Genomic DNA, 18502 nt, shown 5'->3' with positions numbered 1-18502 from the left:
TGTAAAATTCTGGTACTCGGAGATGAGTGGCCAGTGGGGAAGGTGGGTGAGCTGCTGGCCGCTGAAGCATTCAGAGTCCAGAGACCCTGAGGCTCCTTCACACAGGAGGGCGGGAGGCAACTGCAGGGTAAAATGGGACTCTGGTTAAGTTTGCCTGGAGTCCATGGGGCATAGGTTGACTCCAACAGTTCAAGGGAGGGCTGGCCCTCCTACAAAGGGCTTGGAAAGAGGAGTGATAATCTATTTTGCTGTACTTTGCCCAACCCTCACCCCAAAGTTATATAGCGAAAAGAGGAAGTCCTTAGTGCCCTGTCAGTCCTCCCATGGAGGAGGGGCAATGGTTCTTCTGGCTTCAGAGTCAATGAGGGGCTTAGGAGATGACCAAGACTTTGACACGTGTCACCAGGGCCTGGGTGGCCCCATGGACTGATGTCTGACTCACACAGAGAAGCATGCAGCAGGAGTGGCTGTGTTTGAGGAGAAACTGCCCTCCTGCTATAGCCCGGCAAAGGTGCTGGTTCCAGAGACGGGTACCCATGTGGCCCAGTCGGCTTTCTGCTGATGACAGGAGCAATGTCACCAGCAAGAAGCTGGAGCTCCCCACTGGTGTGGATGCTAGGAGGGAGTGGGTATGTGGGGTGAAGATCAGACACTGTCCATCTCACCCATGGGCACCTCCCTGCTCCTGGGGAGGAGTCTTCAAATAAAAAAGGAAAGTGTCCCTGAGAGGAGAGGGGTTGTGTGGAGCCCTGGAGGGGAGGTGCTCGCCATGGCTTAGAGGCTGGAGATTTAGTCTCAAAGGAGACAAGTAACTTACACAGGGCATGGGGGCGGGAGGACATCCAGGAGCACCAAGGGGGTTGCCTGTTTCCCTGCAAGGTACTACCAGCCTGGCCAGAGGGCTCAGCACTGGGGCTGTCAGTGTCACCTCTCCATCCCTGACCTCTCTGTATCCACCCCCTGCAGTCATCCCTACCTCACCAAGGGGTCAGGAGCTGCAGCTGGAAGGTTAGGAGGCCTTTTCTTACGTGGTCACCTGGAGGTTCCCTAGGTAGGCCCTAGGGAGGGAGGAAGAGAGGTTTAAATGAAGGTCAGGGTTTTTACTGTTCTGCTGGGCCTGGACATGTTTATTACTAAAAATAGATAAATGGGGTTACACGTAAGTGATGGAAGACTTTTTCTTGTGTGGAGGCGAGTGGATTAGATTCAAGGCTCCGTCCAGCCCAGCAAGGAGCAGGGCCCACTGAGTGCACTGAATTAGAAAGGACTAAGGGAGTGGGATAGTCTTATTGTACCAGCACACACTCACTCAGGGTCCTGGTCACACAGTGGCCAGAAGAGGAGATGAGCAGGGGGAGGTTTAGAGGCTGGAACTTTAGAGTTTCAGGGTTCTTAGAGGAGGCAAGAAACTCACACAAGGTATGGAGGTGGGAGGATATTACAGAGCACTGAGAAGGGTGCCTGCTTCCCTGCAAAGGACTGTAAAGCTTCAATCTTTGGCTATGAAAATAGAATTTCAGTGCAGGCTTTAATCTACATTCTGGTTATGATTAAAGTTGAGTATATTTTTGTGTTTTTCGGAGCCATGCATATTGCCTTTCCTGAGAACTCTTTATCCATATCCTTTGCTCTGCCCTCTATTGGGCTTTTGATAGTGTCCTTGCTGACTTTTATTAAGACAATTACTTTGTTGACTGTGAAATGTAACATATTTTCTTGTCCATAATTTTTTTTACACTATTGAGTGTGTCAATATTTTTCTTTTATGGCTTCTGGATTTTGTAACATCTGTCCACTAAAAGATAATTTTAAAATATTCTTCCCAGTTTTCTTTTACTACTATCATCGTTTCATTACAAATGAATTCAATTTGTGACCCAGCTATAATTTATTTGCATATAAGGCAAGAGATAGGAGCCCAACATAATTTTTTTCTGGGTAGCTGTCCACTCACTGAAATGCTGCTTCTTGGGTAACTCTTTCTCTGCTGATGTGCATTGATCCATGCCAGTCACATAGACCATTCTTTGTGGGGCCTTGGGATGGGCTGTAGCGAGATGGATGAGGAGGGAGAAAGATGCTACTACATGATTTCAAAGAGTCCAGTTCTGAAGGGAAGATGGTGAAATCATGACGACAATGAGGTTTCACATCTGGCGGTTGGGCTGGCTTCCGAGACTTTCAGATGACCACGGAGGTTGCCAAATGTCCCATTTTCATATTAGCCGAGTTCTGAGGTCATTATTTGGCTCGCAGAAACAAGGTCATACTGAACAGAATGTTAAGAAGCAATCCCTATGATTAAAAACAGGGCAAAATTGGTACCTGAGACTCAAATGGGGATTAAGTGGAATTACATAAAGCTAAATAATGATTGCTAAACGAACAAATTGAAACAGTACTGCTTACCAAAATGTACTGCACTTAAACAGCGAGAAGGGGAATTGAGAATAGTTACATTTAAAATTAGATTTTGGAGTTAAAGTAACTCATTCCAGGCATCTAAATATTGCAGTTATTAATAGTTATGCTGCATTTCTATTTCAAACAGAAATAGATACCATCAGCGTGGTTGAAATGAGAATTCACACACGCGTGTTATCGTATGAGCATTAGAAAGGAATTTATGCCAGTGATGAAAAGAGAACATTTTTCTAAAAAGCAGTTTCATTTGAAAACTCCTTTGGGGATTCTAAAGGCTCACAAGTGGGATCCTTAGGATTTTCCCTGAGGACACGAGCTCTGAGAAATGTTTGGAACTTCTTCTATCTGCAAATGTGCGCTGAGACCTGTGCACTCCGTTCTGTGTGAAAAGGTATTGGAAAGAAATGTTAACTATTTTCAGAGCTTTGTAATTCCTTCTAACTGGTAATGAATAGTTTCTACCTCACATCCCCCAAAGTAGCACAGAAGCAGCAGAGTCCTGTTGCAAGCTCCAGGGGCTGACTAAATGAGACATTTGGAACCGTGTGTCTTTTTGGATAACTGTCCTTGGAGTCTGATTTTTTTCTTTTAGACTCCATGTCGGTGGATGGTAAAATAAATACGGTGCTTATTAGGAATATTTATGGAGTGATTAAAGGGAGACACTTCCCCATATAATATCTTTCTACCCTGCTGGAACCATCAGAGGTTTAGCTGCCTTGCTCAACTAAGTATGTCTCTTTAATGTAAGAAATACAACGCAGAGATTCACTGAACTAGTTTTCTAAGAATTCAACAGATAAAATATACATAATAGGTTTATATAGGTCTGTAAAGAGACAATTTGACCTTCTTTAATAAGAAGTTAGCTTTTAGAAAGTACTTTAGATGATACGTGATTGGTCACTTTGATAGAACCACAGTTAGAATATTATTATAAAATGAATAGAAGTAAGCATAAACATCAAAAACATTTGTTTCTTGCTTCACTTTTTCCATGTCATGATGATTCATTGCCTACGGTTTTCCTGGCATCTGAGTTTTAGGAAAAATGTTTCCTTCCCTGCTCTCTACAATGAATTGAGTGGCAAATGGGAAGCTTGTCCTAACAGTCAGTCACCTAACTGATATGGACATATTTCTGTTCAAAGCACTGTGTCGTTATGGTGATTATTTTTCGTCCACATGGTAGAAATTAATTTGAAGAAGTATTGAACCTAGAAAGTTTATAGAATGTTTCTGAGGACCTGTTATCTTCTGTCATTCACCGTGTCTCCAAGTCCCTGTGATTTTTTCTATGTACTAGTATTTTCCCTTCCATGTGTGAGTGGGAAGGGTCACCAGCTCTTTTCTGGACCCCTGACTTGGAGCCACCTTTGCCCACCTCCCAGGCATTTCTCACTTAGGCTGGGTCATGAGATTGCGCTGTGTTTCCTCTCCAGCATCCCCTTCCTGCCACCCTAGCCCTCAGCTGCAACAATCCTGTCTTGCTTCCTCTCCCTCTGGGACCCTCCTGCCCCCATGCAGAACCGTGTGTTGGACTCATGCCCCCTAGCCACTCAATACCAGGGCACTCTGCCTCCTCCACCAGGACCATGCCTGCACGTCCCAGCAGCCTCACCAGTGCTGTTCCATGGAACTGCCCTGCACATCACCTCACTGCTGGCTCCTTTATACACCCTGCAGTTCCTCTTCTCCTTCCAACCCCTCTTGATTTTGTGAGATTCACTAACCACAGAAACTGTGAATAAAACTCAGATGACCACGTTTCTTTTAATTACATTCTAACTCACTTAAGAAGGATCTTGATCAACCGAGGTGGTTGATTAGGTTTGGGCCTGATGTCCTGACCAAAGTCATGGAGACCAACAGCATCACGGTGTCGGGAAGAGTGTGTTTTAGGGTGCTGACTTACAAAAATAGAATCTTAGCAAAATGTAAAAAAAAAAAAAGTGTAGCATTGACACAGATGACACTGTTAGCATCCAGCCACTACAACAAAGAGAACTAGAATATTGCCAGGAGAGGTTTTATGATGACCTGTTTGCATTTTGTTTAGTTTTGTGTTTTAGAAGAAGAGTTGGATGACTTCCAAATTGGCAGGTCTCTTTTCTATACTGAAATAAACGGGCAGTTATTTTCTTTGGATGTGCAAGTGTAGCATCTCTGGGTTCCATAATCCTGACCAACACATGATAAAATGGCTTTTTCTTCCTGTCCTAAGGGAAGCCATCAGCCGTGTCTGTGAAGCTGTCCCTGGTGCCAAGGGAGCCTTCAAGAAGAGAAAGGTACTGTCCTCAATGCTCTGTGTCTAACTGTGTCTCCTCCTTTGCTTCCTCTTTTTCGCCACTCGGTATCTTCAGTCACACAGAATTATTCATTGTCCTCTTTCTGGGGCCTGGCGCTTGCTACTTCTAAAAGCAGAAAGGGCTTAGATTGCTTTCTGTCTCATGTGGTTGAGGACGGTTAGCTGTCCCTGTCTCGGAAGTAGACACCCTGGCTACTCACTCACTGTGGCATAAACTCTGAAGACAGTGATAACAACAGACACTTAAAACAGGGTCAGGCTTTCCTTTAAGCACTTTGAATACATCAATTCACTTAATTACAACAACTGAGGTAGATATCCCCAGTGGTGTGCTGGTAAGTGTTTAACAACCAGCTCTCCAGGTTGGGCAGGGGAATGAAAAGTAGAGTTTGTAGCATTTTCTGATTTCTGTGATGCCAGTACTTCTACTGTGGCTGATTTCAATTTCTCCAAATGATATCCCTCAAAGACAGAGTCGGGAAGAGAGATGTGGTAGCTCATGGTTACATAATGTTTCCACCATACAAGTACCGTGGGCATCAATAACTTGGAAAGCAGTTAGTAGTTAATGCAGCAAAAGAATTAGGAAGTGATGCGTGTTGAGCATTTATTGTTTTTTTTGTTTGTTTTTTTGTTTGTTTTTGAGACAGAGTCTCGCTCTATCCCCCAGGCTGGAGTGCAGTGGCATGATCTTGGCTCACTGAAATCTCTGCCTCCTGGGTCAAGTGATTCTCCTGGCTCAGCCTCCCAAATAGCTGGGATTACAGGTGCACGCCACCATGCCCAGCTAATTTTTGTGTTTTTAGTAGAGATGGGGTTTCACCATATTGGCCAGGATGGTCTCAATCTCTTGACCTTGTGATCCACCTGCCTCGGCCTCCCAAAGTGTTGGGATTACAGGCGTGAGCCACCATGCCCGGCCCTGTCATCTGTTTTTTTTTTTTAAGGTAATTTATTTAACTGTAAGTTTACATACATTCATTTTTAATACAACTGTGATTAACCGTCAGATTATAAAATTCTGAAAAATTTAATAATTGGCTCCCATCAGCTGAGCCAAGCCAGCACTAGAATACCACTGGATATCCCCATATTACAGACAACCACAACTGTGGCACGGAGGGGAAAGGCTGCAGTGTGGGTAGATGTTGTCTGAGAGCAAGCTCAGAGGTCTGGGCTCCACAGGCTGCGTGTTCAAACACTGCACTAGGACTTTTCATCCTGAAGATATTTGAGCCAGAAGGAAAATAAAAAGCCTGGATTAGGAGAAACCATGAAAACCTCTTCAGTTAAGTGTCTAGTGAAGACCCAGCAAAATCCACAATCAAGGCTTTTCTATGCCTAACCTGAATTGTGGCGAAAATGTCCTTCAAAGAACCTCTGAATCTGACCCGAGGCTGCCCGTTCCTGATCCAGATCATCTGGACAGCTGCGTGTGTGGCTCTGCCGATCCCAGGCTCAAGCTTGTTTCTGTCTTCAGGTCTTGGGGACTTTCATGCATCCACAGGGCAGCTGGGTTTCCGGCAGAGAACTCTGAATGAAGATTCAGATGTGCCAGCCTGTGTTCTGGCCAGTCCATGGGGAACCAAGCAAGGCTCCAGAGTCTCCACTACAGGAACTAGGACAGCGACTGAGAACGGAGAAGTGGAATCTCATCTTCCAGGTCCCAGCTCATCCTGGGGCACCCTCATGGTTCTCTTGGTGGAAACAATGCCCATTTCTTGGCTCTACCCAGAATCTCATGGGTGGGGCCTCAGCATCTCTGTTTTTAAATAGCTCCTTCAGGAGATTAAAAAGGGTGTGCACCTGCTTAGGAACTAATTAGCATATCAAAAGAGAAAGTGTTCTAATCCAAAAAGAAAGGATGGGTTGGTACCAAAGGTCCTTGCCCACCCAGGTACCCAGGAAAAAGGTCCCTGGCCCCAAAATACAGCTGTCAGTCCCCTGTAAGGACATTTCTGACAGGGTAATGGATGCACCAGTTACAGCCAGGCCATGTCTGTCTATCCTTGTGCTGGTTCTAGGCCCATGGGTTTCTAACAGGGCAGTTCATGAGAACCTTGACCAGGGAGAGTGCGCCAAAAAATTTGTGGTCCATTCCCTTCGGCCACAAACATCCTTGCAGCTCTCTGGGATTCTTATAATCCCCTAGAGCTGGCCTGCTTTAGTCTTCCTCTAAGTTAGTTTGACTCTTCCTCTGAAGTAGGTGTGATGATACCAGGTTGCTGAGCCTGCAAAATGCAATGGGCTTTCCCCAGGTTTATACACAAGGGCTTCCCCATGAGACACTTCCCAACAGGGCCAGGGAAAAGGCCTGGAAGACTGATGCCTCTGCCTGCCTGCAGGAGTTCTCACCTCAGCATTTGCATATTACATGGTTTATAATTTGCATGTTGCATGTTCTAAAATCTGCATATTAACTTTGGACCCCCGACTCCCAGCTTACTCATTTCACATTTTGTCTTCCTATGCCTAAGGAGGAAGGAACAATCAGTGAGAGTTTGGGGGTATGGCAAGCATCTACTTCCCCACCCTTTGAGATGGAAATGAAACAGCTAAAATAATGCTCTTCAATTTCACAGCCTCCGAGCAAAATGCTGTCCAGCATCTTGGGAAAGAGCAACCTCCAGTTTGCGGGAATGAGCATCTCCCTGACCATCTCCACGGCCAGTCTGAACCTGCGAACTCCGGACTCCAAACAGGTACGTGGGTGCTCAGATCCCCTGTTCCTGCCCACAGCCCCAGCTGATGAGTGTTTGCAGGCGTCTTCCTTGCAGCTTTACTGAGCTCACATAGCATATGTTTGTGTCAAAGTTTTACTAGAGTATGAACTTTGGCCACTTTGAAGGATCACCAAGAGAATGATAAATGAAATCGGCTCTCTTTAATTCTGCTTTTTATTTCTTTGGAGGATAATGCGTGAAATCATTTGTTTACATGCAATGTAAAAAACAAACGAACAAAAAAACAGATGTGTGTGCAAAGTCTCTTCTTAATGTCCTTATCCTTATTTTTTCTTTTACACCATATTTAATTGGTTTTACAGGCTATATTTTATTTTATTACCTTTGAAGTGGATGGCATGTAGTGGTCTAATTGGTGATTTTTTTTTTTTTTTTCCTTTAGTGGCTCATTATTTTGGAGCATCCTGTAGTACATACTGTTGTAGGGGTAATGAGAAGTGGTGTTGTCTATGGAATAGCCAGTGTGGAATGAATTTGGAGCTGACTGAGACACCACAGCCACAGTGTTAATTAAGGCTAATTTTATTGAGGATGGTTGCATTCCTGCACAGTGTCTATCTTTTAGATTTCTCTGATCTAGTCATCATTAATTTGTTTAGCTGGAAAAATGGGTGTTTGAGTAGCTATTTTAGCTACCAACAAGGCACTTCTGAAGGTCAAATGAGGCACAGGTGAAATGTTTGACCAGTATCCAGGGGGTGTGGAGTGTGGACTCCCCTTCCTTGCTCTGCTCTGGCTCAGCTTTTGGGGCTGGCAGTAGGAGCTGGAGCTCGGATGGGACCTCTCTATATAATACTATACCTGATTCCGACATTGTCACAGCCTGGCTAGACACTCCTTTCTCCATCCGATGAGACAGCAGCAAGACAACAGCCACTCCCCTCTACAGAGTTCCAGGTGGAAATGAGACGCAACACCCTCAGGGCGAAACATGTGATTTAGGTCAATTAGCTCTAATTTTCTTACCCTGGTTTTCAATTTCTGTCTTACTCAAAGACATAACATACAACCACAGACTAAGGCTCATGCATCATGTCAATCAAACATGACTTTCATTTTTTTTCCCAAATCATAGCTTCCAATTTAATTTCCAAACTTCAGTTTTAGACCTGCCTTATAAGCAAAAATTAAATAAGCAAAAATGTAAAACTTTGGGAGCCATAGTTTATCATTTTCTGGTGATTGCTATTTTGTCATTGTTTTCTTAGGAGCCCTCTACCTTTGCGCCAGAGGGAAGATTCCAGAGAGCTGCAAAGGCCACTATTTTTAGTTTAACTCAGCTGGGGCTTGGGTGCAGCCTATGTAGCCAGCTTCATTTTCTATTCACTTATGTACTCAGGGGTTTCTAGATCCTGAGGTGTTGTAAGTGCCAATAACCAAAGTAGGCATTTAAAACTGTCTTATTTTCTATTATAATTCAATTATATTTTATTTCAAGTTTCACAGGAGCATGTTTAGACAAATCCCTGGGAAGTGTGATTATAGCCATGTAAATTCTGACTGCCTGCCTGAGGACAGGGGCCCAAGGGGACTCTGCAGAACTGAGCTTGGTTATGTTGGGATAGAGATGAGCTCTGTTCCCATCCCCAGAAATTTACTTCAATGTCATTACATTGTCTTTTAAAAGATAAAATTAGCGTGGAAGACTTATGTCGCTTTTTAAATTTAGGGCAGCTTCTAATTTACTCAGTGTCTACTAAATTCCACTGTACGCTGCAGTTTATAAAGCTAATGGAAATTTCCCATTTTAAAATTAACACGGATTGTCTGCTCTGGATTTCACATTGATAAATTACAAGAGTGCTTTGGACAGTGCCGAGGTGAAATCTCGGACGCTGGCTTTCTAATTTATATGCACATGATACAAATGGGATAAAATGGAAGACGGGCCACATTTCCCCCCATTCTAGCTGTGGGTTCTGTATCGGAGACCCCAGTGTGTTTTTGGAAACATAATCTGTAAGTTGAGATATTTTGGTGTGTGGGTGAGACAGGTTCCTTCTGGAAGAGGCATGGTTGTTAAGACCCTGGCCTCGGGGTGGGCCTCCCTGTCATAAGCGACTCAAGGTCAGACATAACCAGACCCACACACATTTGTGTCTTTCCACAAGGTCAGACTTTCACTGAAGCTATTTTAGTAATAAAAACCATGAGCTACATGGAGTTCATTCCATATCAGAGCTGTGGGCACATAGGCTGAAGCCACTCCCCAGGTCAGTCAATATTGCAAACCATACTTAAGAGTATACTTAATCAGTATATAAATGTTACAGATTGACATTCCACAGTAAACCAAGTAACATTTAACATCAAGAGAAAAAGAGATAGGAGTAGGGGTTAATAAACCATTCTGGGGCAAGTGACATGGACAAAGAGAGTGTCCTGGCTTGATCCAGATGGACAACATGTCTTGCAAGGAAGAGTCTTTGATGTGGGCAGAGCCTTCATTGGCAGGTGCTGGCTGCTCATCACCAGTGACAGCAAGACGGTGTCTGTTAAGAAGGCTGTTTCAAGCTGGTGAAGTCCTGCTTTTTATGACCAGAGTCCTCTGGTAAGGACTGATAGTAAAAGAATATACCTTTTTATGTCCTTATCTTGTTGGGTGCTATCTTTATTCATTAGGCAAACATCTGGTACCTGTTGGCATGTTGCTTCTTGAAATGTAAGATGGAGTCTTTTTCTAAGATGGAGTCACTTATGTTAAGGGTGCTCTATACACGCCCTGTGTTAGATCACAGCTCTGCTAATCACCAGCTGTCTTAATTTGAGCAAGCCACTTGACCCCTCTGGGTTCTGGCTCCTCACCTGTGAAGTGGGATGGTGATAGTTCCCATGCCACAGGCTGCAGCGAGGCTTCACGGACGCTATTCTGGCAAAGCAGCTGGACAGCAGTCATCAGATTGTGAAAGGTGATCTATTACTATTACTTTTATAATCATTATTTTTATATAGGTACCAATTTTCAGGAAAACATGTCAATTTGTAATGCCTGCCAACAGACAGTTGCTTTTCCAAAATGTGGAAAGCGCAATAACAGCACATCTCGTTTCTTGTTTTGGGCCTGGCAGATCATAGCGAATCACCACATGCGGTCCATCTCCTTCGCCTCTGGGGGAGACCCGGTAAGTGCCCTTGGGGTTGGTCTCTTGCTCTTGTTGGGAATTTCTGAGAAGGGACCCCTGCTTCAAAAATACGCCTTGCAAGACACCGTAAAAAAAGTGAATTGTGATGCCAACAGATTTCCCCCTCCTGATTTCCCTAAAAGGTCTTCTTGGCCATCATTTTCTTTTTAGGGAAAACCTGTGACAAGAACCCCACCATTAGTTTTCATTTCATTAGCCAAAAGCTGTCAAAATCCTGGAAGCACTGGCATTCTTACGAGGTGATGAAATAGTTCCCCCGGCCCCAGAGTTGCCGTGGGCTTCTCACGCTGTCACTCTGCTCTTGCCCTACTTTTTGTTTTTTTTATCTGACCTCCATATTAATATTTTAAGTCTGCCTGAAGAATGTAAATTTACTTAGTCTGCTCTATTCATAAGCATTTAAAATCAGCGTTTTTCTCTCCTAGTGTAATACTGCAGCCTTTAATAGTTTGCTTTGCCAACAAGGAAGGAGTTGCAGAGACAGAGAGAGTAAGAGGGAGACTTGAGAACAGAATGAGAATGTTCTATTTTTGCTTCACATCTTTAATGAAGAAGGCGGAATAACAAGGGAATTTGCTTCCCACATTTGGGCAGGAATGCTACAAAGGATGTCAGCATTCAGCTTCAGAGTGGCCATGTCATCTGAACTGTACTGTCATGAAGGTAAACTCAGAAAACCACCTCCCGCTCCCGGGACAGAGTGGAATCCACACACACACTTCCTTTCTCTCTAATCCTTATCATTTCTTACATTTTATTGTAAGATGAAAGTCCTCATTGAGATGCATATTCAGAAAGTGGAAGTCTTCCCCAATTGAACTCATCCAATAGGGTCTTACTCTGTCGCCCAGGCTGGAATGCAGTGGCGCCATCACAGCTTACTGCAGTCTTGACCTCCTGGGTCCAAGTGATCCTCCCACTTCAGCCTCATAGGTAGCTGAGACTACAGGCACGCACCACCATGCCTGGCTAGTTTTTTTGTATTTTTAGTAGAGACAGGGTTTCACCATGTTGCCCAGGCTGGTCTCAAACCGTGGGCTTAAGTAATCCACCTGTCTTGGCCTCCCAAAGTGCTGGGATTACAGGCATGAGCCACTGCACCTGGCCTAAGGTGCATTTCTTCAGATGCTGTCTATATGTATATGTCCACCTATTTCCTACCTAATTTGCAGTGGTTTTCTAATTCCTTGCCCCTTGTGATGTTTGGAACCATAGTTTCTTAAATTTGGAGGATAACCCAGTTTTGACATATAAAAGGCAGATGTCTTGTACATCTGCATTAATAGCTTCCTTCAAGAACTCGCCTTAAACCTGTCTTAATGTTGATATTATAAGTGAAAACACACATATCTAGATCGTTGGGAGCCAATTACATTGGTTTGTGTCAAAACTATTTTATTTTCAGGATGCACATAGGACTATACTTTTTTTTTTTCAGATTTCCTTATCTCTTATTTTTTTAAAAAAATTAGAAACATTTAGTAATCCTTAAAGTAATCCACAACCTGTTATATTTTCTGTGATTTCTTTTTTCTGGTTTATAAAATGTCATAACACAGGACAGGAAGCCTAGTTACTTTCCATTTTAACCAATCCAAATGCATTTTATATTGTGCATGAGATTACATTCCAAATTGATTTGTAACCATGAATTTAGCACGTTATAATTGTTAGACATTTTTAATAAAGCTGACAATTCTATGTTCTAGTCCTTGTTCTCCTGCTAAGTGTACATGTCACTTATGACTTAGTGCCTCAGTTTACCCATTAGGAAAATGGTATTTTGAACTAGCAAGCAAGATAGACTAGAAAACTTCATTAATTCCCCTCTAAAAAGGGTATGCTGTAATTATAATCTACTGTAATTAGCAGTGTTAAAAGACCACCCCAAGAATGGCAGAACAATGGCCAGGCTCAGGGGTTCTTGGGGAGTGGGAACAGGGATAGAATAAATGCAGAACAGCACTTTGCAGCTCTGTCTTTGGAACTTAGTGTGCTTCCTGATGACAAGAACATTGTTTTGAATGGTAATATATTTGCCTGCTCTGCCAGAAAAGGATCAATACTGGCATCAGAAAAGTTTGGCCATTGACCATCTGAGAGACAGGGACATATTATGTCTCTCTATTCTCCCTCTTTACCCAACTTTGAGCCAGAGTAACAATGCAAAAGAAATTCCTTGTATTCATTACTAATGCTGACTCTAATTTTGTTACCTGAATATGTGCAAAAATAAATTAAAAATAAACTTCTTATGTTTATACTTTTTAGTTAACTCTAACCCCTACTTAAATTTGAAAGTCAAATACAAGTAAACATTGTAGGGCCAATGACATTCAATGTAATACTGCTTTGCTATGATGGACAAAGTTTGCTGAAACTAAATCTCCATTCTCAATGTGATGCTGGCCTGGCCACCATGGGGCAGAATTTTTTCAGTTCAATGTCTCTCCATTACCGTAGGCACCTGGATGACTCAATTCTTCCACTAATTTCTTCTATTCAAGGAAAAACTTCAGTTGTATATCATGTACAAATGTAATGTCAATTTGCTTTATGTGGGCAGAGGAATCTACCCTGTGTCCTTTTCTTTCTAATTCTTTGAAAACCTAGCACTCATAATGTTGGAAACCCAGATGCAAATCCTGGCATTGAGATCGTATGCAGAACTTGATAACACAGTGGTCATCTAAATGATCCCAGATACTCTTGTATTAATTTTTAAGATAATCATGGAAATGAAAATAAAATTTTTTTTTAAATGCTGGTGACATCTCAAACACTGGAGAAGGCACCTGTCCAACCCTAGGGTTCCATGGATTTCAGCTTGAGAAACCCTGGTGCTCTCTTAGATGCTCTCTAAGGATCCTTCTGACATTCACGTCTCGTGAGTTCAGGAAGTGTCTGTGATTACAAGCTGTCATCCTTGTTTTTGCCAATAACTTCAGATTCTGACCACATCCCCCTTGATGGAAATGACCGGAAGCCAGTTTGACCAGGTGGACAATCTTTCACTTCCCTTCCCTAGTCAGCCTGTGAATACACCAGGGAACAGTGTCCTGAGCAGAAAAGAAAACAACTTAGCTGAGCCACACCCTGCGGAATGACGGGGGAAACAGCACCATTATCTCAAGAGCTGCTGGAAGAATTCTACACTGGTGTGGTCTTGTTGGGCTGTGTAAGATCCAGCGGGATGGGGTGTGGAGAAGTGCCCAGCACCACCCACCTGATCCTACAGCAGATGTCCCACAACAGTGACATGGCCGCCCCATACTCACTCTCTCCCTCATCCCTCTCTCCTTGGAGAGCTTTTGTAGGGCACTGTTGAGAGAGAAGGGGATGTCTCCTTTGCCCATAGAGAAAACAGTGGAGCAAGTCACAACAGAGCCTTTAGGTACTGGCAACATCGGGAGTGTATCAATAAGCTGGTGAAGCCCTTCAAAGCAGTAACATATGGGAAATGTCTGCCAAAATGGGGTAGACTTTTACCAGTTGCCCCACGGAGTCTTGAATGTTGAAAATATCAGCTTTGCAGAGGAGTCTTTTCTGCTTTCAAGAGTTAAGATAATTACTGGTTCCTCTGCATATTTGTTTATGAATTAAAATGCACATGGTTGCCTTGGTCTACTTTTGAGGTTATCATTTCCCCTGTGCACTGATTACGTGAGAAGGCAGGCAAAGAAACTCACATTTCATACAGAAGGATGAGTCTTCTCAGTAGAGCTCATATTTTTAAAACATATTAAAGTATTAAGATCATTATTTATATCCAAGAAGAAAATAACCATTATATTTCATCCACCATGAAGGCAGCATTTGCAGTCAGCCTTTGAACATCCACTCTGGTTTTCTTCTAGCCTAGCGGTTCTCAAAGTGTGGCCCCCAGAGCCACAGCAGCTAGAAACTTGTCAGAAATGCAAATTTTGAGCCCTTACCCCAGAACTACTACCGAATTGGAAACTCAGGGGTATGGCTCAGCGTTCTATTTTAACAAGCCCTGCAGGGGATTCTGATACCAGCTCAAATTGGACAACCACTGGTGTAGACAAAGCTGAGAGCAGTGGTTCTTAACTTGTGGTTCACGTTACAGTCATCTAGGGAGCATCTAAAAACTAGCACGCAGGCCTCACATCCAAACCAATTAAATCGGATTGTGTGCACGTTGGGACGCAGGTATCAATGTTTTTAAAGCTTCTCGAGCGATCCAACATGCCTTTTCTCCTTGCTGCTCAAAGTGTGAATGGACTTCTAACCAGCTCCCGTGGGATACTGAGACACTGCGGCCTCAGTATACATGGAAACTGGTTAGAAGTGCAGGACCTCAGACCCTACCCCAGACTTGCTGAGTCAGAGTCTACAATGTGAGCCCTCTGGGTGGTTGCTACCCACATTATATAGTTTGAGTCTTCTGTGGGCTGTTTCTTAGGCAGCATTTGATACTTTAGCTGTTTGGTGGTTGAGTCCTTCTAAGCTCACTGGTTTGTGCTCTGTGTCCCTCACTGTGTGTTCTGTCACTTGTGATTAGTGATATAGACATCTTTTTTCTTTAACAGGACACAACTGACTATGTTGCATATGTGGCTAAGGACCCTGTTAATCGCAGAGGTAAGCAGTGCTTGACCCCTATAATCTCTCATTTGTGTATAGCCAGCCTTCACATTCTATATGAGCTGGTCCTCATTATCTCAGCCCCCTCCCGACCAATGAGCAGTGCCATCTTGTATTACTAAGGATGAATGAGGTTTGCAAGGATTGTAGATCGCCTGGCTGAGTTAGGAGGTACTGGACCTCTCTGACCACCAAACACATAGCTGGTTTGGTACAATTGATTTACACACAAACAGCCCCTGCCCATATTCTGACAGTGGCCTCGGTTACACCTGGAAGACCACCTGCTGCCCGTCCTCCTGCCCAGCTTCAGCTCCCGGTGTGTGCCCAGTGCCCAGTAAGCCACACAGAGCTACTTCACTCTGCCCTGCCAGCCCTACAGGCCAGTGTCTGAGCTCAGGTGCTGTCTGCTTATACCCCTTTCAGCTTCTAAGTCCTTAGGCACAGGCTAGATGGGGGGAGTCATTTATAAAACCAAAGCCCATTGGATGGTAGCATGGCTGGGGTGGGTGGGACTGACCAAGGTGCACTACCCTGGGATTCCAGGCAGCTACTGATGCACCACACCACAGCTGCAATTTAAAACTCACTGATGAAATAACAAATGGAATTAATAACAGCACAAAACAGCACTTCCTTCCACAACCCCCCTACCCCAGGTACCAACTAAGATTTTCTAGTTTGCTTTGCCTAATTTTTATCCATATACATACACTCTCTTTTTAACATTTTCATACAAATGAGATCCTGATATTCTGTTTTGCTGCCTTACCCTCCAATGCTGTATGTTGGACGTATTTTTAAGGTAGCCCACACAGAACAGATGAACTGATCCTTGATGTGGCTCTATGGAGAACCTTCCCCCAAGCCACCGCCTGGGGAGCTTAAAGAAATCTCAATGCTCAGGCCTCAGAGAGTGGGGCCCAGACAACATTTTCTAAAAGCTCTTCAGGTGTTTCCAAGCTACTGCCACGGCTGGGAAATAAGGCTTAGGTCCAGATCCTGAAGGAGTTTAGCCCTGAGTCATTGACTGGGTTTCTCGGGGGCAAACCAAGAGTACTTTCTGCCCACAATACAGTTCCTGTCCAGCGACATGGGAATCAGGATCGATTCCACATGTCCCGTGGCTGCCTCATCAGGCTCTCTCAGGTTTGTATGCGGTGATATTGTGAAGACAAGTGCCAGACCTGTGATGCAGAAAAGGATCTCCACCATTTTTGGTGCTTGAGGGCACCACCAACACAGGGTCCCTCTTATGGACTGAATGTTCATGTCACCCCCAAATTTACATGTTAAAATAGAACCCCCCAATATGATGGTATTGCATTAATTAAAGGCCCCAATTGAAGGTGGTGTCTTTGGGAAGTCATTAGGTCATGAGGGGGAAGCCTTATGAATGGGTTTGGTGCTCCTGTCAAAGAGACCTCAGAGAACTCCCTCACCCTCTTTCCACCCGTGCGAGGACACAGCAAGAAAGCGCCGTCTGCAAACCAGGAAGAGGGCCCTCACTAGACACCAAGTCTGCTGGCACCTTCCAGCCTCCAGAACTGTGAGAAACAGATGTCTGTTGTTGAAGTCACCCAGCGTGTGGTGTTACAGCAGTCCCGGCTGACTAAGGCCCTTTGTTTGAGACAGTTAGTGGGAGATCCTCACTCTGTACTTCCACCTATCTATTGCGTGTAACAAACTATTCAAGCTTAGTGGCTTCACAACAACCATTTTATTATAATAGAATGTGGGTCAGGAATTCAGGCAAGTGTCAGCTGGTCAGTTCATCTGCCCAAGTGGCATCGACAGGGGTCACCGAGTGGTCTTTAGCCAGAGAGTCTGGGCTGGTCTAGAAGGTCCGAATTGGCTTTGCTTCCACACCTGGGACCTTGGCAAAGATGACTAGAGGCTCAGCACCCTCCATGGAGTCTCAGACACTCTCCAAGTGGCCCCTTCAGCCCTCTGGGAAGCAGGGCTTTCTATGTGGCAGCTCTAGGTTCCATGAGACCCAGAGTAGATGCTTCCAGTGCTGGGAAAGGCCAGGCTCAGCTTCACTTCTGCCATAGATTTACCAGTCACAACTGTTGGCCAGGTGCGGTGGCTCATGCCTGTAATCCCAACACTTTGGGAGGCTGAGGCGGGCAGATCATGAGGTCAGGAGATCGAGACCAGCCTGGCCAACGTGGTGAAACCCCATCTCTACTAAAAATACAAAAATAAGCCAGGTGTGGTGGCATGCACCTGTAGTCCTAGCTACTTGGGAGGTGGAGGCAGGAGAATCACTTAAACCTGGGATGCAGAGGTTGCAGTGAGCCGAGATCATGCCACTGCACTCCAGCCTGGTGACAGAGTGAGACTCCATCTCAAAAAAAAAAAAAAAAAGCTGTCACAGCCAGCTCAGACTCAAGGGGAAGGAAGCCACATGTACTCTTCAAGGAAAGAGTGTCAAGGAATTTGCAGCCATCTTTATCCCTCAACCCTCCTTTCACCACGTATGAAGAGGCCCAGCCTACTAGATGACAGTGTGGGCAGGCAGGGTGGGTCTAGCTGCATCCCTGCAGCAGCCCAGCTGTGAGTACGTTCTGCTCCATCTCATCAGTGTTCTTACCAGGATGACTTCCTCCATGAAGGAGCAAGTGGCAGGGCTTTCTCCCAACTGCTCTATTTTCTTTCTTCCTCCCCTACGCCATGTAGAGAGGGGTTAATTTAGGAAGATTGGCCTCTACCACTGGGCAGAGTAGCAAGAAATTCTGAGTGTGAATGTTCTTATTTGGGCTCTCAAATGTCCAAGTTCCCACACAAGGGCTCCTAGGCCTATGTGTATGAGCTGACCTTGTAGTGTTGTGGCTACAGGCACAGCCCCTAAAGACCATCAGGGACAGAACGCACCCCGGAAAGTCTTCTGTAAAATTTTACAGTTACGGGTTCAAGTCCCTCGATGCTGTTACTGCTTGTCTTTTTCCATGCTGATTCTTGCTTCTACATTCTTGCATGTGTTTGTGGTTAATCTAGAATAATTCTAATGAGAATCTATATTTGTCTCTCTGGTATCAAGAATCCATGGCTTCTATAGTTAATTCAATGAAAGGACAAAAGGTCTCTGACCCAAGTCATTAAGTTGGATGGTCACCACCACCACCACCACCACCACCACCACCACCACCACCAGCACCACCACCACCACCACCACCACCACCACCACCAGCACCACCACCACCACCACCAGCACCACCGCCACCACCACCACCACCACCACCACCACCGCCACCAGCACCACCCCCACCACC

General features: G+C 44.6%; 1 protein-coding gene across 1 annotated transcript in view; it reads left to right on the top strand.

The window, feature by feature from the left end:
• Positions 1-18502, top strand: part of SHC3 (SHC adaptor protein 3) — a 168006-nt gene that overhangs the window by 94342 nt on the left and 55162 nt on the right. The window contains exons 3-6 of the mRNA XM_025359904.1: positions 4649-4712; positions 7315-7434; positions 10545-10598; positions 15173-15224. Of these exons, the coding sequence (XP_025215689.1) occupies positions 4649-4712; positions 7315-7434; positions 10545-10598; positions 15173-15224 (290 nt within the window). The remainder of the gene's footprint in view (positions 1-4648; positions 4713-7314; positions 7435-10544; positions 10599-15172; positions 15225-18502) is intronic.

This window comes from Theropithecus gelada, chromosome 15 (assembly GCF_003255815.1).
Source record: "Theropithecus gelada isolate Dixy chromosome 15, Tgel_1.0, whole genome shotgun sequence".
In the NCBI taxonomy this organism is placed as follows: domain Eukaryota; kingdom Metazoa; phylum Chordata; class Mammalia; order Primates; family Cercopithecidae; genus Theropithecus; species Theropithecus gelada.
This window is presented reverse-complemented; position numbering and strand designations above follow the sequence as displayed.